Here is a 20,319-nt window from a genome sequence, read left to right as displayed (position 1 = left end):
ACACACACGGGGGGGGGGGCTCCATGTGCTTCAGTTCCACTGAGCGGGTGACCGAGTGCCACCATCGTCACACTCGCTGCACTTAACTTCCTTTCTTTTCTTTTTTCTTTTTTTATTCCTCGTTTTTATGCCCTGGTTATTGATTCTTGTGCTTCTTAATTCACGCGCCCACGCATGCCAACTGCAGTGGTGTATCGTTAACTCCTGCTGCCGCTTCAGTGGGGGAACATGAAGAGGACCCGAGGTGCCATCTTGGAAAGAAAGGCCGGAAGTCGCGTCTCCTGCCCACCTGCCCGTGCACCCCTCTTGGTGTGGGCAGCAGGTTACCCCTGATGCCATGATGACCATGGCCGAGTGGGATGTGCCATCTTGTGGCACAGATGCCAGCTTCACCAGCACTTTATCTTTGGGTGCCTGCTGGTGAGGCTTTGCTGGTTTGCTTGGCCCCTCGTTTTTGTGTTGGCACCGACTTGGCTTTGGCGGCTCTGCGTGGTTCGGCTGGTAGTGCGGCCTCGTTGAACTGACTTGGTGACACACAAGGGGGTCTCGCGTGTTTAGGGAACGTAGCGTGGCTCGAGTGCCATAAGGACCACAGGCAAGCGGGCACGTGTTGGGCAAGGGACGTTTCCAGAAAGCGGAGCAGATTTTGCAGAATGGCACCTGCCAGCTGGGGTCGTCTTGTTTTGTGTTTCTGAGCCCCCTCGCTTTTCTTGCGCGTATTCATCTCTGATAAAGCAGCCAGGCGCCATGTCCGTTTACACTGCGCCAGGCTCCAGGCTGGCATGGACAACTTGAAATAGTTGTCAACACCCCGACGCACCCTTGGAGTCGGACCCCCCGGTGAAGACCGCAAGCCTGCCAGCTCCTTTTGGACACTGGTGCCCCTGTCAGCCCCTGGGCATTCTCCCTGGCACACATGTTCGACTCGGAGCTGCGGAGTTTCCTCCCGTTTGACTTCTGTGAAGTTCTGTAATGGTGGGGGGCCTGTCTGGGGGGCACGGAGCTGGGGGCTCTTGTGGACGTCCTGGTCGCGAACCGATTTGGGTGGTGCCCGTTGCCATTTACTTGTTGTTTTTAGCTTGGCACTTGACCGTCAAGCATCAGTGGCATGGTGGGCAGCAGACAGTGACAAAGTCCCCTGCCCTGAAGTGATTTGACTTCTAAGATGTCCATAGCCTGCCAAGAGCGTCTCCTGGTCCACATGGCACTCCAATGGGATTGTCTTGTTTGTGCCCACCTGCTGTCACTTGGGGGAAAGCGCTGAGGGGCTGTGACTTGTCACCTTCACAAGAAGAGGGGCTTCCTGTTTTTTGTCCCCCTCGACCGATGGCGATGTTGTACCCCCGTTTAGAATGCCATCTCAGTTTAAGCCAAGCTTGGAGAGGGCAGCGCAGTGGATGCCCACACACACCCACTGGTGGGGCACTCGTCCCTGCCTGGAAGATCTTGGGGTCCCGAGTGAAAGAGTGGGCTGTTTTGCCACAATAGCAGGCCATCTGTTTTGGGGGGGATAGGAGGAGAGATACAGTGGCACACTGCCAGCCTCACAGATGTCCCTCTAAGAGCGTCAAGTGCCCGAACTTTGCCATCCAAATTGTGCCCTCCGGGGGATTCATAGTTGGCCCTTAAAAATGTCAACGGAAGGCGAGGTGACCTCTGCGGAGTTGCGGTGGGCACACTCGTCAGCTGGCGCTAGGAGGGCAGTGGTGCCCACTCCCTTCAGATGGTTTGATTTTTTTAATCTTATACTCCATTAAGGAATGTTTAGAATTCTATTTCTCCAATATGGATGTAGCAGCTGGTAAACTTTTTTCTTTGTAAGAGAATTCACTGTGTGAAAATTGGTTTGCATTTTTGTATAATACAATAATAATAATAATAATAATAATCTGCTTTTGTTGTGTTTCGGGTCCGGGGGTCTCAAAAGAAGTCGAATAAAACTTGGGGGGCAGCCCTGATTGTGACTGCTGGGGACTCGAATTAAACGACGTTGTCAATCAGCTGGGTGTCTGTGTCTCTTCACTCTGCGCCGCGCCGGACCCCCACCCCGCGCTGCGCCCCGTTCTGGTGGCTGGGTGAGCCCAGGCCGACGAGGGTCTTGCTGGGTACCAACAGTGACCAGGGTGTGCGCTATTGATGCCCACCCAGTAGGCGGAGCCCCCGGGGGGGTGTTGTGGAAGGTCTGGGCTCTGATCAGTTAGACCTCTTTGGGACCACCAGTGCCAGGAAGGCTCCAGTCTGGCATCCTGGGTGCAGACCCCACTTGGTGCCAGTGATGACTGCTGTGTTTGGAAGCCTTGGCGACTTCCACTGGTCACCTTGAGGTGGCACTCGGACCAGAAGTGGATTGTGGGTAAACTCGTACCTCGACTCGACAGCGTTTCCATTGGTGCCCACGCTTCAAGAGAGAGGACCTGAACATGCCAACAGGCCAGAAGGTGTGGCGCTAGGCACATGCCACACACAAGGTGAGGTCCTGGGCCGGTGTTGGCGATGAGCGCCACCCACCAGAAAGGGAGGATGGCTTCTGAGGGTTGGGCGCAGACCCTCCTCCGGCCCCCCGACGTCACACAGCCTTGGTTCAGCTGGCACAAACACCCTCGGCATGTATTGATTGGCAGGATCGATGTGCGGCTCAAAGGTCCCCGGAGATCAGCTGCATGTTTGCTCGGACTGGCACACCCTGAAGGCCACTGACCCCGCGGCCCCCTTAAGCTCTGTGCCTCGGGCCACAGCGTCACTTCTCGCTCGGCGCTGACAGCAGACGTAAGGTGAGTGGGGCTCTGCCTTCTTTGTCCTCCGCCGTTTGATTGGAATGGGGTGCCAACCACTGGACTCCGAAGGGGAGTCCGGCTGCATGGTGGTGGCGACAGCGGGTTCAAGGGAGACCAGCGTCAGACGGCTACATTTTTGCCTTTTTCAAGTGGAAGACCCTCTAAGCAAACTGGACCTGGAGTAGTTGCGAGGGTCCCTTTGGCCCACCTGCTCCTGCTGCCCACATCCTGCCATCTAGAACGGACTGGTTGCTTTTGGGATGTTCCTGTGTACCCTTTGCCATCTCCCTTTTCCTCTTTGGGCACTGGCAATTGGGGGTGGGGGAGGGTGTGCCTATTGGGGGGTCTGCCATTCTACTGCGGGTGGTCTCCTGATTCTCGTTCAGGGGCTGGCATGACTCTGCTCTCCTTTCTAGTCTTAGTGCCCAATCTCACCCCCTTGTGCTGCCTGCCCTCTTCATGCACGGGGTGCCCATCAGCTGGTGTGCCAGTTTTGCTTACTAACAAATATCAAAGGCACTATATAAAACCGGACCCCACTGGCGTCCCCCCATTTAGCTCCATTGTTTATGCTTCAGCTCTCAGCTGGCTACCGGGGTGTGACTCTGCCCGTCGAGGGTGGTCTCCTGTGCTCTCCATTCCGCCCCGAGGTGGAGAGGCATAATAAATGACGACTGGCATGCCAACACCACAGAATGAGGTGCCAGTCCAACATATGACACTGGCCTGCCCACTTTTGATTGGCTGGTACTCACCCGTGATGGCATAAATGGACCCCAGGCATCAAGGATGCCCCTCTGGTTACAGTGAGCAACTCTGAGAATTGTCGAAGCCTGCTGGCCTCTTCGGCTGCCCGTCCTCATTGTGGGTTCTGCCTGCCAACTGTCTGTTTTCTGGATGTCCCCCAATGCCAGGGGCCCTTTGTGCCAGTCCTGTGTGGCCCCACAGCAGGTAACAGAAGGCTTAGGGCTTCTTTTGGGCACAATCTTCTCATTCATGTGCCACTGACTCATAGGTGTGGATTTGCCATAAAGGCGCTATATAATGGCATCTGCTCCCTCCTACAGGATGACTGTCCTGGCTGTCTTGCCATTCGTGCTCCTGTGTGGCGCACTCGCCCACGATGACATCTGCAGTGCCAAACCCAAGGACCTGCCGCTCCAGCCCATGTGCATCTACCGCAACCCGGAGAAGAAGATGGTGGACGACGACCCGGAGAAGATCCCGGGGGCCACCAACCGACGCGTGTGGGAGCTGTCCAAGGCCAATAGTCGCTTCGCCTTGAGCTTCTACAGGACGCTGGCAGAGGGCAAGTCGGGCACGGGAAACATCTTCATGTCGCCCCTCAGCATCTCGACTGCCTTCGCCATGACCAAGCTGGGGGCCTGTGAGGACACCCTGGAGCAAATCATGCAGGTGGGTGGCATGGCTGATGTAGGCAGTGCCCTTCACAGCTGGGCAGTTGCACAACGGGCACCTCTCCACTGCGCTCCACCGCAAAGCCTGTTTGTTCACCATCCACAAACACCTGGCCAAGGTGACAACGGCAGGACCTGGCATTTCTGTTTGTCTCTTGGGTGGTGCTGTGCCCTACAGGGTTTGGGCCAACTGGGAGTGTGTGTGGGCGATGGGCACCTCATGGCATGTGAAGCTGACTTTCCTGCCCTTCCCAAATTCAGTGCTCATCTCATTATTATGTCAATTTGGGTAGTGCCAGTGAGCTGGATCTGTTCGGCGTCGGTGCCCCCCTGCGGTTATCATCGCTCATTAAAATGCCATCTGGCTCAAGGCTGTGCCCCACACATCATGGATGACTGATTGTTCTCTATAGCGCCTTTCTAAGTGTGAAGGAGGGCCGAGCGAGCCAAGGTGGGCTCTTCACGCTGTATACAGCGCCTTTCTGCAGAGTCCAGCACTGTCCAGACCCACTGGCTGAGCCACCCTTCAGCTTTCACACGGGAGGTGCCACGCTGCCCCCCCCCGCTGCCCATCTCGCTTCACGTCTCTCCACGTCTCCCTTCAGGTGTTCCAGTTTGACTCCATCAAGGAGAAGACGTCGGACCAGATCCACTTCTTCTTTGCCAAGCTGAACTGCCGGCTCTACCGCAAGGCCAACAAGTCGTCCGAGTTGATCTCTGCCAACCGGCTCTTTGGCGACAAGTCGCTGACCTTCAACGAGACGTACCAGAACATCAGCGAGGCAATGTACGACGCCAAGCTGCTGCCCCTCAACTTCAAGGTAAATGTTGTGTGTGCCCACCATCCTCCAAGGTGGGCCAGCGGCGTAAGGCTTCAGAGGTTCTGTCATGAGCTGACCCGCCTGTAGGGGGCGCAAATACGTCTTGGACTTTGGCATGATGGAACCTGGAGGTGCAGACAATGCTGTCGGGGGTGGAGAAGAGCAGCAGTGGGCACAAAAGCTGTGACTGCAGGAGTCCACTGGGGGCGTAGGGTTTACGTTTGCACCTGTCAAGGCTGGCCTCAAATGCATTAAAGCTTTGTATTTTATGCTGACTTTTTGCTCATTGGCATCTCTGCTGCCATGTGCCATTTGGAGGGGTCCAGCAGGGTCTGCCAACACCTGGAGAAAATTCAGTGCCAAGCTGATGCCATCCATACATTCCCTGTGTTTTATTCCAGCAAAACTTTGAAGCAGCAAGAATCACCATAAATGAGTGGGTGGCCAACAAGACGGAGAAGCGCATCCAAGACGTACTGCCCGTGGGCGCCCTGGACAGCAACACCATTCTGGTCCTGGTCAACACCATCTACTTTAAGGTGAGTGACCAGCATGGGGCACGGCGCCACCCTGTGGGCACAGCAAAACACCGTTGATGCACTTGCCGCCTCCTCTTAAGAGGGCGGTGCCCACTGGGGTCGCCATGGCAACGCGCGTGTCTCTTTGTCTTGGCAGGGCCAATGGAAGTCAAAGTTTGACAAGTCGCACGTCTACAGCAGCGAGTTCTTCAGGACCCCCGAGGACGCCTGCACAGTGTCCATGATGTACCAGGAGACCAAGTTCCGCTATGGCAAGTTCCCTGCCGATGGCATCAAGGTGCTGGAGCTGCCCTACAAGGGGGATGACATCAGCATGGTCCTCATTCTGCCCTCCGAGGGGCACAACCTGAGTGCCGTAGAGCACGACCTCACTCTGGAAAAGATCCTTCATTGGCTGGGTGGCATGAAGGTGGACAAAACGGTCACCGTGCAGATCCCGCGCTTCCGCATCGAGGACAGCTTCAGCCTGAAGGCCAAGCTGCAGAAAATGGGCCTGACCGACCTGTTTGACCCCATGAGAGCCAGGCTGCCAGGTGAGTCCAGGGGGCTCCTCTGTGCCCGCTCATATCTTTCACCCCTTCGGCTCAAGGCACGCATTCGGAATTCGCTGTGTGCCACTGTGGCCAAGTGCTGCCCGTCAGTTGCAAACCACAGACCACACCAAGGGAGGATGCCTGCCCTGCAGCTGGCACAGCTTATGCACCATATCTGTTACGAGTCCTGTGATTGGGACCCCCGTTGCCCTCCCTTGTGCCCCCTCTCTTGCCATGCAGTCTCAAGTTTGCCAACTGGCAGTTCCTGCTCTTTGGGGATGAGATGGCTGATTGTACCCTCATTCTTCTCGCTGCCCGTAATGTGGGCACCAGCTAGTGATCTGATACCTGTGGACCCTAATCAATAGGATGGGTAGGGGTGACTTGGCCACTTATCTGCAGTGCACCTGCTGGCACATGTGACAGATGAGGCCACTACCACGGATACATGTTCCATGCGCCACGGCCTGCCACCTGTGCCCGCACTCTGGCCCTCACCCATGTCTGTTTTGTCTCCTCCAGGGATTGTCGAGGGCCTGCAGGATGAGATCTTCATTTCAGACGCCTACCACAAGGCCTTCTTGGAGGTAAGCACATCACATGGCCAGCGTGCCCGGTCCTACCAGGCGATGCCACAGTTGGTGTTCTTCATACACTTCTGGCTGCCCTGCCAGCAGGAAGACAGATGCTACGATAGAATGAGCTGAACAGGCACAGGCTGGCACTTTTGTGAGTGACATCCAGGGTTCCACTTGCTGACTGAGGAGGGTGACCCCTGGCTGATTTAACATTTGGTGCCATGCATTGTGGGCATGGAGGAAAGCCAGCTAACTTTCAGGTGGCACTGGCTCTAGGCCAGGGTCCAGCTTTCACACTCCAATGCCCTCTGCCCCTTTTGGCATCAGGTGGGGGTGGCGGCTGGTCTGGGGTCATCAAGCGGCATGGGGGCTCTCGTCTCACCTCGTGATCTCCTCTCCTCAGGTGAATGAAGAGGGCAGCGAAGCGGCGGCCTCCACTGCCATCGTGGCCACCGGGCGCTCCATCAACTGGAACCGCGAGGTGTTCACTGCCAACAGGCCTTTCCTGCTGCTCATCCGGGAGGTCTCCCTCAACACCATCATTTTCATGGGCCGGGTGGCAGACCCCTGTCCATGACGCTGGCATGCCGGTGCCCCCAGCAGCATTCCTTGTGCGGATTAAAGTTCTCTTTTGTAATTTTCAGTGTCCTTCTGTTTCTGTTGAAAAGCCTGCGGGGGGGCTCTTGGCGACTTCTGAGGCTCGGGTTCTGGTAGGCAACAGGCAGGTGCCAAGGCTGAGATGGCCTGTTTTAATGCACAGTCGGGTTATGTCGCAGAGATGCCCTTTATGTGGGCATTATTTTCTATGTGACCAGTTGGCACTTTTTTCTTTAGCAGACCCATCAAACCAGGTGAGCGTGGCCAGGCTGGTGCCACTTTGGAATGACAAGAGCCTGCAGAGGGTGTCACCGTCAGGTGGGCAAAAGGAGAGCCGAACGAGAGGAGACAACTACCAGCCCTCCATGGCATCTCATAAATTAATTTCTTTCTGAGCATTCTGTGGTCATCCTGCCAACCTGAGTGTCGCTTCATAGTTCATGGTTCATGCTTAAGCTGCTGCCCCTCAAATGTGACCCACCTCATAAGGCTCAGCTTGACCACCAGTTAGAGGTCAGTGCACCATGGCCCCCCTCAATGCCCACTGCCCAGCTTCTGATGTGGGAAGGCAAATCTCCCGTGCCACACCAGCCACCTCAGGGTCTTGTCTGCCCAGTTCTTGTCCCATTGTGCTAATTGGGCACATTTCATGTCACCTCCTTAAAAGTGTCAAATGAGATGTAAGTCTGCAATTATAGTGCCCAGCCGGGCACTGCCACTTAAATGATCTCAGCCCATTGAAGGGCTTGCTGTCTGTCACATTAGGGCCAAGCAGGCATGTCTCATGAATGCCACCACTTTGGCACCTGATAGCCCGGTGCCCATCACGGGTTTGGGTGTGGCTGAGCCCATGGTGGGCACCACACATTGAACTGTCAGCCAGGCCCTGGCAGCAGGAGATCTTGGGGCGACAAGTCAAGCGACGAGGCACCCATTATGCCAGCCTTTGCGTGACAGCGTGGAGGTGGGGGGCTTCGGGGTAGGGGTCCTGCTCCTCTGGCAAATGTCTTCGTGGCCTTCTGTTGTGGTGTGCCTTAATGCTGTGGTGCCACCCCAGACCGGCCTTACCTTTGCCCAGCTCGCCCACTGAGCGCCCAAGCAGCCTCCGCTCCAGTACGCCCGTCGTGGCAGCTCTCTGCCAGGCCACTTCTGGCCAAGGTGCTGCGTTTGTCCAACTTCTCTACCCAAACAGCCCCAAGTGGGTGACAATGACACGAGAGACAGGGGGCGTGGCCTCTTTCACTAACGAGTTTATTTTCTCAGTTGTTTAAATAAAATGGAAAAAACGCACAGCTTTAGTAACAACAAGGAGGATAAAAAACGACCCCCAGTCCCACTTATTGGTGGGTGGTCACATCCGACGTGAACTGGGGGTCTCACACCACAAAAAAAAAACCAAATGTCATCGGCTGTGTGGCTCACTGGGGGACTTGGAGGGTCAGGCGCCTTTCACAGTTGGGGGGGGCTCGTCACACACAGCGCAGGACACTTCTATCTGACCACATGAGCAAGCCAGCGGCTCGGGTGGCACTGAGACCCGGGTACCACTGCCAGCTTCCTCACTCTTTGAACTGGTCCTGCAGCAGACCTCGCCCCATGGCATCGTCTCCTGGCAGAGCAGGCACAGGCCGTGTGCACAGAGCAAACGCCAACTTTACAAATTCAGGAAGTCTGGGAATGGGGCTAGGTGAGCCACCAGATGGCATGAGTGTGCTTGGACCCCACGCCCAGTGAGTTGGTCCATGTCTCGGGTGCCCACATTTGCCCTCCTTTACAGTGAATGTTGCGTGTGCCCCTCATTTGTTGTCACACTAAACATCAGTTGCCCACCCATCAGTGTGGCATGATGCCCACACTCTCTGGTCAATCGTCAGACATTTTGTAGAAGTTGCGTTTCTCACCAACGCCTGGGGCACAATACTCAACCTGCCCCACTGGCATCCTCACAGGTCTCCTGGCCAATCATGCCACCTCAGCACACACTTGGCACTACTGCCCTCACCTGGCTTTGTAGTACAATGACTTCCACATGAAAATGGGAGGTAGACCACTGGCTCATATGTGCTGCCCATCTAAAACGCCACACCACAGAAGGGGTCTCTGAAGGGCACCACTGACCCTGATGGCCATCTCCACAACACACCCCAACTCAGCTGTGGACCGGGCAGCATGGCCCCTGGTCCACCACCATAAAAACAGGGCAGGCTCGTTTAACTACATGCCCTGGCACAGTGCCCGCACTAATCACACATTGACGCCCACAGTAAATGCTCCATATCTGCACATGCTGCCCTTTGATTGGACCCTTGCTATCACCTCAGTGGGGGACATCGCTCAAACTCTTCAGGCTGCCAGTGCTGTCACTAAAGGGGTGGTCTGCCAAGCCAGATGCCAGTCTGCAGCTTCCCAGGGAGTCGTCGTCGCCTCCTCGCCTTGCACTTTTACCCCCCGGCCTCGCACATCAGAGGTGGATGTGGGCGGGTTAGTTGCAGCGATGCCCACTGGGCCCGGAGGCCGCTCAGTACCATTAGGATTGGACTCTTTGGTGTCGATGGTGGTCAGTCATTCATCAGATGTGACATCAGAGTGTCAACCATAACTGGCAGTGCCATAGCAACATGCAGTGTATCAGTGGACAGAAATGTGCCAACATGCAGCGAGCGGCCTCCAGCAGACACCTTAATGAGCCAAGAAGGCAGGGGGGCACCCAACAACGGTTCTTAAACCGACACCATTCCTGTCCCACAGATGTCCCAGACGACAGCACCTGGGGGTCTAAAGGAAACCCGCCGCTCCGCTTTCTGAACTGCCAATTCCACACGTCGGGATGGCAGCCCGAGGTTCAATCAATCATTGATGCCCACCCTGTTTTAGGACCAGTCGCAAACTTAAGGGGGCAGTCCATGTCACAGACAGTGGGCCAAGGCTCAGGTGCCAGTCCTTCTCCTGCCCTTTGCCTTGATGGAACCCATCAGAGGCCCATTAGGATGACCCTGGCACCGGTGGGTCCCCCAGAGATGGGCTAAGGGCCTCGAGTGCCCACAAATGGCTGGTGGGTCTGCTCGTTTTGTCCTCCTCCCCTCAAACTGCCAGCCTTATCCTGGCAAACGACCAACAATGACAACAATGTCCCCAAAAGCAGCCACAGATGGCATTGTGAATGAATTTGAGAAGGGCGATCTCGCCACCCAAAAAAGATCACCTTTGAGTCAGAGGGGTCAGGATGGTGACAGCCGGCCTTTAGTCCAGCAATGAGGCTTTGGCACCAGTCAACATCTGGAACCCGCCGCCATACAGTCAGTGCCCAGACAAGTGAGGAGGAGGACGCATGCCAAGTACACATCACTCCGGCCAACCAAGACATACAAACAACACAGCTCTGTGTGGGCATCCCACCCACGTGGGCAGCTAGGCAGGTCAAGGCCGTAGCCATCCTTGTGATGTCTATGTGTTCTCCTGGCACCATATCTTGGTGGCCCTGAGTGACGTCACGCCTGCCCAGTCTTTATGGTATAAAAGGCCACCTGTGACACTTCAGTGGTCATCGTCACCACAGCCTGTAAATCAGGAGGAGACTGGCAGCTGACTTCACCAGGTTCTTGTTGGTACAGTAGAGCCCTTGGCAAGGTGGGCCCAAGGTGCCAATTGATGATGACACAACGCTGAAGGTCTCCTCGCCTAATCAACAGGCACCAACTGTCAAGACAAGGGGGCAAAGTGTGCCAGGACAGTGGGCAGAGCCAGCGAACCCACAAGGGTGTGGGCACCAGTGGAGAACAGCAGCCTGAAAGGAGGTCTACCGTGGTTGGCATCTTCTCAAAACGACTCCAGCACACACCAGGGGCAACAAGCAGAAGCCCAATGTGAAGACCCCTGAAAGAAAACAAACCCCGAGCACACCAAACCATGGGAGGACCAACGCCCAACCACGACCTTGATGTCGGTGCCCTGTGCCCGTCTCCTATCACACTGCTCTTGCTCTCCCTCAGTGACCACTTGGTTAGCCCCCCATTCGCTCAACGGCCCCCTCGCCGCTCGGACACGCAGGTCTGTCCATGTGACCTGACATGAAATGGCCGTCCCGGCTGGTGAGGGTGGACGAGGGTGAGTGGAGTGTGCGGTGGGCGACGACCTTCTCCCCTTCAGAGAGCGCCATGCTGATCGGCACAATACGGGACAGAACTGGAGGTGGACGTGGCAGTAAGACCACCACCACAGCCGTAGTCACAGCGTGAGCTCCGACCACTCGTCCCGCCCCAATCAGAAGACCCACGAGTTCTGTGCCCACCACATTTCATCTCATGGTGGCTCACACCAATTCATCCACTAAGCCCATGCAGCTCCTCTTACCGTGAAAGTAAAAGGAACGAAGGGGAGGAATCGGAGGGTCAGAGGGACGATGAACGGCGTCACCTTCACTGCTTTCCTCACAAGGGAGGCTTACACAAAACAGGGGCTCCAAATATGTGGCACTCTCTGCCAGGCCTCGTGCTGGCACCTCACAGTCACACAGCAGCGAGGACATAGAAACTACACGTGCCAATATCAAATCACAGGGTGCGCCTGCCAAAAATGCCATCCCGCCTGTTTACCATGTAGAAGAAACAGAAGACTGCAACACTGCCGTGCCACCCTAACCTCCTTGGCATTCACTCCAAGCCGCTCTCACGACTGGAATTCTGTGTAAACACGGTTAAGCCCGAATGTCTCACGGGACAGGCACCCAGCGCCATGTTCTGCTGCCATCTAGTGGATTAAATAACGCCGAGAATACTGCAAACCAATCAAGTCATTAATATTCATGAGTGGGGCGGAGCCTTCAGCCAAAACAACACACAGTGGAAAGGCAAAGCAGTAGAGGCGACGCGATCGAGAGGACGATGTGACAGCGCTGGGTGAGCGAACTGACCGCCTGGCGACTTATGACGTGCCAGGCCTCACCATATCAACAAAAAGGGCAAAATGAAGGGAAAACGTCAGCCCACCCAGCGCTGTCAAAGTTAACGCCAGGGAAACGTGGAAGTCACCGAGCCCTGGGCAGTGGTGGGGCACGTCACTGGCATCCTACCGCCCTCCAGACTGTGCCATTCACAAAACGCTGCTCTGTGACACTCGAGGGCCGAGTCGTCAAATCGACGTCCACACTGGAGCTGGAAGGCGCCGGCGATCTCGAAAACGACATGAAGGCCGTGAAGTGAAGCTCAAATGCACGAAGGCCCAGAAATGCGAGTCGCACCTCGGGGCCCATCGCTCACGTGTGACGTCACGAGGCGCGACAGGAGGGCCGCAGACAGAGCGAGTTTGGGATGACACGCTCCTGGCGGTGACCGACTGTGCTCGGTTTAGTGACGATGACAACCCCAGAACAAACATTTCATGAGCGTAAAGAGACATTTGTCACCTTTACGTGCTCAACATAACAAGACAAGCTCCTAGTCCTAAAAACACGAGACGCCCTGCCCAGACACGACGTGACTAGACGGCGGGCGGGCGGGCAGCGCCTAATAAACTACGCTGACAACTCAAGCACTACAATCACATGGCCGCGCGCCCTTCGCCATCCTGCCCGAGGCGTCGTGTCGGACAGCTGCAGCTCTTTTCGGCCAGTGGCCACGTCACGTAGGAGTGAAGGTACTGAGGGGGCCTCCCGCCGTGAATGAGACCGGGGCGGATCAGGTGACAATGTCCGTCTCGAGGGCGTCACATCCTCAACTTGTCAAGGAGGAGCTCACATCGAGATGTAAAAACCCACTAAAGACACAAGCGGACGGCGGTGGGGGGCACAACATTTAGGAGAGCAAATGGCAAGTTCAGCGGGGGGCTCCTGGCCGTTCCTTCTCAAGCACACTTGTCATTTCTTTTGTTTTTCACTTCCACTCGAGAGGTGAGGTAACTTCATGGACTCTGGTGGGCCCCGACTCCCCCTCGAAAATCGTGCATATGGAAACGAGGTAACAGAAAAGAGACACACCCAGCCGAGACCCCGTCGTCAATCCGGCCCCGTGGTCGAGACAGACGGCTGCACCGTTTCGCCGTAGGCGGCCGAAGCCCCTTCCTCCTGGGACGGCGACTCGTCTTCGTTGTGGCCCCGGGAGGTGACGGTGGTCTCCGGAGAGGCGCTGTGTGACACCTCCTGAGGGGCGCACCCGGGGTGGTTTTTGCGGAAGTGCTGGTTCAGAATGGCCTGGAAGGGGAAGCTCTTGCCGCAGACGTGGCAGTGGAAGGGCTTGTTGCCGGTGTGCTTGCGGATGTGGTACTCCAGCTGGTCCTTCCGCGTGTATTTCTTTCCACAAATCCGACACACAAATGGGGTGATTCCCATGTGCAGGCGCATGTGGCGGTCCAGGCTGCCCTTCTGGTTGAAGGACTTGCAGCAGTAGATGCAGGTCAGCCTTGGGTTGTAACGAAACCATCGGTCCCCGACCTGTTCACGCAGGTACTCCTCGTAGCCCCCCATGTCGAACACGGTCTGCTCTTCTCCCTGGAGGTGAGAAACACACACAGAAAACACAAAGGCTTTTGACATCTGGGGACAACACGACGAGCCAAAGACCCCCTGATCAGCTGACCGCGTCACACCACGTTGCCTCCCGAGGACCGACGCCTGCGCCGGGTGAACGGCTCAAAGTGTCGCGGGCGCAGCAATCGGACGATTCTTAAATGGGACCAAGAAAGAGGCAAGCAGGGAAATCGGGACCCCAGGGCATGTGCCAGCTCAGACGGACAGAGGGCAGCGTCACTCGAGACTGGAAGAGAAGCGCAGAAGAAGCCGTGCTCAGCATCTCGGACACGACTCTCGCTCTTTTAACCCATGTCGGTGCGGCTATTTTTGTACAAGGCACCAGAAAAGGGCGCTGCTCTCTTGGCAAGAATCAGCGCAGCAGTGCCAGTGAGCGTTCATGTGCCATCCGAGTTTTCAGACAGCTGCATCGGTTCACATTTTCAAAGCTCTCTGACAAGTGCCACCTCCTTGGCGTTAGTGCCAAGCGTCACTCGGGCAGCGGTGTGGACACGTCCTAACCTCACATCGGCGTCCTGTCAGGGTGATGACGAGGGTAGGCGCTCTTCAGGCAGTGAAGCTTGTATCTTCATTACACTTTCTACACGCCTGACTGCATACTTGTAGTGTTTACTGATCCGATTGACTAAAAAGGCCCAAAAAATGCAACGACATTAAGACTTTTTTTGCTGCAACGGCGGGTAGGACACATGCCGCTCCCTTTAACGCGGTCTGCCTACCAGTGAAAGCTCAGCCCACAGAAGGATCTGGAGAACTGCGGCGCCCTTTCACTCCATGAGACTACTGACCAGAGGACACGGCTTGGGACCCTAACCCTGGGGACCCCCCATAGTCATCCCCCGTCTTTGATATAGGGGCACCAGGCGGCTCCCAGCTGTGAAGGTGCCGTGATGGACTGAGCCGACCTGAAGACAAGAGAGACGACTATGAAAGGAAAAAAAAAAAAAAGGAGACAGAAACTGAATGACATTAAAGTCAAATTTGGAATTTTATGATGAGTGACCTGCGGTGGGCTGGCGCCCTGCCCGGGCTTTGTTTCCTGCCTTGCCCCCTGTGTTGGCTGGAATTGGCTCCAGCAGACCCCTGTGACCCTGTACTTAGGATATAGCGGGTTGGATAATGGATGGATGGATGATGAGTGTCCCGGACCACCCAACAAGGGCTTGCCACAACATTTCGCTGGCATTCTGTTGCTCCTACCTGTGGCCAGGCCTTGAGCTCTTCACGTAGCGCTGGCTCCGATGGCAGCTCTTCACACTCGTCGGTCCTCACCCTAAGATTAAAGCCAACAAAGCATCAGCGACGTACCTGCGAGGTTGGGTGCCGCTGATCGTCCACTCTGCCAGGAGACTCGCTCTTTGCTCGTTGGCGCTCCGCCATCACGACACTTCCCGTTGGGCTAAACCTGGCCAAACATTTAAAACAAAGGCGCGTTAGACTCCGCCCAGGAAATCCCCACCTTGACGACTCTTTCTGTCCTCCGCTGTGTCACAAGCCACTGCGCATTTCGACTTTAGGTCTGCTGTTGCGAGCCCCTGAAGGGACAAGACGCGACGTGACGTGACCCCTGTGCTCCTTTTCACTTTTTCTTTTACTTCTGCCATCATTAAGCGTCATTGTCATCACGATTTCTCAGCCGCCCTTCACTTTATGCGTGTGGCCAAGCACACGGGGGGGAATGGCTTTGACCACACTGTGAGGGACATTTACGAGGCGCACACACGGATCCCACCTCAGGTGAGACATCTTGACGCGTGTGTTTCCACCGAGAGACGGCGCCATCTGAGGGACAGTGACACAGGAGCCGCACTGCTGACCTGGCGGGTTGGGTTAGACACCCCTCCTAAACAGGTGGCATGAATAAACCCTTAAACAACAGTGGCAACAATTCATTAAACAATGCAAAGAACGTCTTTTCACATCAAACAAGGATGGCCAATTTGGAGAAGTGCGGGACGCGTTTGCTTTGGATGTGAGGTTACGGCCGCATCAGATTTACAGACAGAAGACACAGAGTCACAATCAAGGACTCAAATCCCGTCACTCGAGTCGTCACCACATTAAATTGGTAAATATGGCACAGATGCCACTCGGGGATGATGCCCTATGATCCCAGAGGGCACTAAAAGAATGTTTTAGATCTCAAAAATATCCACGTCCAAATTGTTAGAGGATCTTTAACGCAACCTTGGTGAAACACGAAGAGCCCCCTAAACAGAACAGGGACAGGGGTCTTCCCAGAAAATCACCCTGCTCGTTGACGTCTTTTGTAATGCCACCTCAACGGGCTCCTCTCAATCAGGAGACGCAGCGATTCTCGGCCGAGGTCCCTCCCGTGCCGTCGAGCTCCTACGCAGTAAAACGGAGCACAAGAGTCGGAAATGCACAGTGGCCTGCCGGCCAGCCGGCCATCTACAGGCCTCAGTGGCTCCAAACTGTCCGGAGCGCCACCTTACCTGTCAATCTCGCTGAGGCTGCTCGACGGCTGGGAGCCCTTGGCTCCCGAAGCCACGCTAAAGCTCTCCTGTGCCAGCGAGCCGTGACCCGTGGTGTCAATCACCATGGCCGTCACCTCCTCCGCACTGCTTCCCTCCTCTCCTGAAGCCTGCGTCTCTGCCCCGATCCACTCCTCCAGTCGCTCCGTCTTGATCCGCAGCCCATCGACCACTTGCACGTCGTCGTCCATCGCTCCGCTGCGACCGCTCGCCCGGTCCGATTCCAGGCCCGTCTCCACGTACCACTGCCCAGCTCGGTTGATCCTCAGGATCGGTTCCTTGCCGATGCTCTCTGAACTGTGCTCGATAATCTGCGGGCTCATCGACTCACCTGGCGGACTCACCTCCCGGACATCAATCACTCCACCACAGCGTCGGCCAGCTCTCGGGCTGCTGTGCCGGGGGCTCATGGAGCGCGCCATACCGCCAGTGCTTCGGCTGATCTCGGCGGGCCTTTCCTGGTGCTTGCCTCGGCTCCCTTGGTTTAGCTCGGCCTCGACGTCGGCCAGGCTGATCTTGAAGTGGATGCTCTCCAGAATCTGAGTGCACTTGTCGATGATGTGCTGCATCTGCAAGAAGCTGGCGGCCGTCAGGTAGCTGATGATGTCGGCGAGCTGCAGGCACAAGCGGCCGGTGTAGCAGAAGGACAGAAGCTGCTCAAAGACCGAGGGATTGCGGATGACAGAAATGGACACGGTGCTCATCTCACTCAAGGACATGTGGTCTCGGAAGTAGGGGGAACTGGCCGCCAGCACCACCTTATGAGCACGGAAGCTCTGCCCCTGCACGTTGACCACGATGTCGCAGAGACGTCCTTGCATCCGCAGCTGGTTCAGATGGGACAGCACCGAGTTACTGAAGTCGGGGATCTCCAGTTGGATGCTTCCTGCTCGGTCCATCATGCCTGCGGGAAAAGAACATTTCGTCAGGAAAATGCGCTTCGCGAAAGCCGTCACAAGGATCATGCGGTGAAAGAGCCGCCAAGAACACGCTAAACGAGCCGTGTGACGGCAGTCGGGGAGGCTGCTTCTTCGTTTGCGCGCCCTGAACGTTGGAATGGCTTCGAAAAGTGGCATTACGGGGCAGACGCTGAAAACACACACCTTACCGCTTCCTTAAGTGTTCTTGGCTCCCGACACGGACGCCGCGAGAGCAGATTGGCTCTTCACATTACGCACGTGACGGCCAATTAGTGCTCCGACTCCAAGAGTGCACCATCGTGGCATGAAGCCCTTCTCTTTCTTGGTATCCTGCTGCAGGGAGGTGCCCCCTGCACCTCCGCTGATGTTCCACAGCAGACCAACAGAACACGTCATCGGCCTGAAGGACCTCCGGGACTCGATGACAGATGGCGACTTGGAAGCCCACAGGGGCTGGCCGGTTAGCAAAGCTTTGCATTCTTGAGCTACTGAACACCACGTGACCCCCGTGTATTTCACTTTGGGATAATTCATTCTTGGCTACTGGGATTTGAATTCCCCTCGGGATCAGTAAAGTGTCTACCTACCTACCCACCTGAAAAGGACGGACACTCGCATACAGGACCCTGGCAGGAGGACACGCGCCATCAGGCAAGCAGCCGGCCAGCCTCGGTGCCTCCTAGGTGCACTTTGGTGATTCATAGCAAAGAGAGCCTGTCACCTATGGCACAATTCTTGTGGCAGGTCTGCATTGATGCCACCCTCCAACAGGACAAAGGTTAACCCCTTGGACCACTATCTTTCTGGAGAAGCAGCTGTACCACACTGTGCCACAGGACACAATTCAGCACCTGACTGACTGTCACCCCATGATGCCAGCCTTCTAATGACCCATTTGGGTCACTGGTTTTAGCAGCCCATTCTGTGTGCCAGTTTTACTTTGACATGTCTTTCACCACCCCGCGTCTACTTCCACTAAACTAGTGGCAGAAATGAAGGGCGGCCTTTCAGATTCAGAATGGTCCTCTTCTATTCCTGCACTTGCTTAGGACCAGCACTCCATGGCGGTGCCCTGTGATGGACTGGGACTCGGAGCCGTTTCCTGCCTTGTGCCCAGATTAACTCCTGAACTGGATTAAGTGGCGTTAGGAATGTGACTTGGATTCTTGGATGTGGCTTTGGGCCGGAGCATTGGAGCACTTCAGAATTTCAGCTTGCCCCGCACCGGGAAGAACTCATCTTCTGCTTAGCCCTCCTGCCTGTTCAGGCAGCGTTTTGGTTGGCTGGTACGCAATTCTTCGCACTTTAAGGTATCCCTTGCATTCTGTCCATGCCTCACTTTATCCAGGACAGGTTTGCAGATGCCAAGGACAGTCCTGGCAGCCACATTCACTTGCACAGTGCCAACTTAAAGTCACCAGTCAAGCAGCTAAGGCTTGGTTTTCTGGATTATGCAAGCAAAGCCACAAAAAACCAAGCGAACCTGCAAACTCCACTCACAAGTGCGACGGACAATTGAACCAAAGTCGAAGCACAGCAGGGCTCATATGCCACACGCTGCCCAGCCGTGATTTCTAAGGAATCAGCGGCTTTGCCCAGTAACAGCCGACACTGGCACACTGCCCTAGCTCCTTCCCTCTGTGGGCCCCCGGCTGAACTCCACAGTTTTACTGCACAAACACTCAGGACAGGTGTGTGTGTGTGTGTGTGTGTGTGTGACAATGTTGAGGACCCCATCCCCCTATGACGTATTGGTCATTACCTTCACGTGCCACAAACGCATTAACAGTGAATGCCATCTGACAGGTAAACGGAGGGGACACGAGCGGCTGAAAACTGTCAAAGTCGGCGTTTATCAAACGAGTCCGTCAACAGCCACCGGTCGGATGAGGGGACTGTGAGCCGCTGGGAGTTTCAGTCAATCCCAAGTGCACGGTGGGCTCGCGGCCGTGGGGTCTTTCTCCGGCCCGCCTGCCATTACAGCACAGCACAGCTCAGCTCAGTGTCAGGGGTGGTCACGCGAGGACCTCGGCCGATGGCCATCAGGCGCCCTACGGATATGGAAGGCTGCGACAGCCCAGTCTGCTCGGTTTAAATGGTCGGCACGCAAAGTTTACTCCTACCTTGTCTTCCGAGGGTTTGTTTTTCGGTCCGGGCGATGCTGCGAAGCCCTCGGCTGCTCGTGGGAGCGGTCACATCTGAAACGAGCCGGCCTTTTGTTCCATCTTGACGGCTACTCCCGCGCGTTAGCGGGGTTTGTCGGAGGCGGGCGCTCTGAACTTGCCAGGCGTATTCTTGTCAATTGCCCGCGCGGCTCCTGCGGCTACGGCGTGTACTCCAGTCCGCTGCTTAGCCAGGGCCTGTTGGCTCCCCTCCGCTGCACAAGCCTCGGGGGGCGGGGGGCTAACCTTTTCTTACTCGGTGGTTAAAATGACTTCAGAAAGCACTGTGGCTCCAGGCGTGCCCCGCTGTCCGCTGTGGCCCCCAAAACGACGACATTCTACAAACGATATGCATACCGTAAATGCTGCCAGTGTTTTTTGGGGGGACGGTCCCGCAGATCGATGCAATAGTCGCTCATGCTCGTCCATTACCAGGGAGGGGCCTCGAGTGCAGCTGCCGTCGAGCGCGCTTGGGATTTGGTGTTTTTTGAAGAAATTGACGCGCGGAGAAACGGCACAGCAAATGTGAGGAGGGACACAAACTCCCATAAGGCACTGCTTCCGGCTCCACGGAGGGGCTTCTGGGAGTTGTAGTTTTCATTCAGAAGTGTGCCTGATTCGCAGTCCCTAGCACCCTCTTCTGCCGAGTTCCCCCTAACCCAGGAACCAGAGAGTGTCCGACGGCGTGGCCCATTGCGTGTCTGCTGTGAAAGCAGCAACTCACACGACACTTTTTCATTAATAAGTACGCACGAAGGTCCAGGTTAAGGTTGGTACCCTTTGTATTTCCATTTTTATTGCAGGCTCTGGTAACTCACTGTGACATTTCCCCTTACATTTCTCTAGCTCTGGTGTTGAATGTGGATCCTGTGCTAAATTGGTGGGGCTCTCACGAAGGTTATGGTGATCCAGGATTCACTGATTGGTCATGGCCAGTGTCATCAGAGGCATAGTGACAGGAC

At 55.9% G+C, this 20,319-nt stretch overlaps 2 protein-coding genes across 2 annotated transcripts; one reads left to right on the top strand and one right to left on the bottom strand.

Annotated features, from left to right (window-relative positions):
* The first annotated feature begins 2,650 nt into the window (after positions 1–2,650).
* On the top strand, positions 2,651–7,300 carry serpinc1 (serpin peptidase inhibitor, clade C (antithrombin), member 1). Its single transcript, XM_039767221.1, has 7 exons — positions 2,651–2,771; positions 3,842–4,190; positions 4,798–5,013; positions 5,415–5,552; positions 5,689–6,085; positions 6,608–6,672; positions 7,067–7,300. The coding sequence occupies exons 2-7, from the start codon at positions 3,843–3,845 to the stop codon at positions 7,238–7,240; spliced, it is 1,338 nt and encodes a 445-aa protein (XP_039623155.1). The 5' UTR covers positions 2,651–2,771; position 3,842; the 3' UTR covers positions 7,241–7,300.
* Positions 7,301–8,490: 1,190 nt separating this feature from the next.
* Positions 8,491–19,869, bottom strand: zbtb37 (zinc finger and BTB domain containing 37). The gene is made up of 4 exons (XM_039767216.1): positions 19,319–19,869; positions 16,237–17,179; positions 15,089–15,185; positions 8,491–13,741 (listed from the first exon to the last, which is right to left on the bottom strand). The coding sequence occupies exons 2-4, from the start codon at positions 17,175–17,177 to the stop codon at positions 13,250–13,252; spliced, it is 1,530 nt and encodes a 509-aa protein (XP_039623150.1). The 5' UTR covers positions 17,178–17,179; positions 19,319–19,869; the 3' UTR covers positions 8,491–13,249.
* Positions 19,870–20,319: the final 450 nt, after the last annotated feature.

Source organism: Polypterus senegalus, chromosome 10, assembly GCF_016835505.1.
Source record: "Polypterus senegalus isolate Bchr_013 chromosome 10, ASM1683550v1, whole genome shotgun sequence".
NCBI classification, from domain to species: domain Eukaryota; kingdom Metazoa; phylum Chordata; class Cladistia; order Polypteriformes; family Polypteridae; genus Polypterus; species Polypterus senegalus.
Note: the sequence above shows the minus strand (reverse complement) of the source record. Positions and strands in the feature narration are given on the sequence as shown.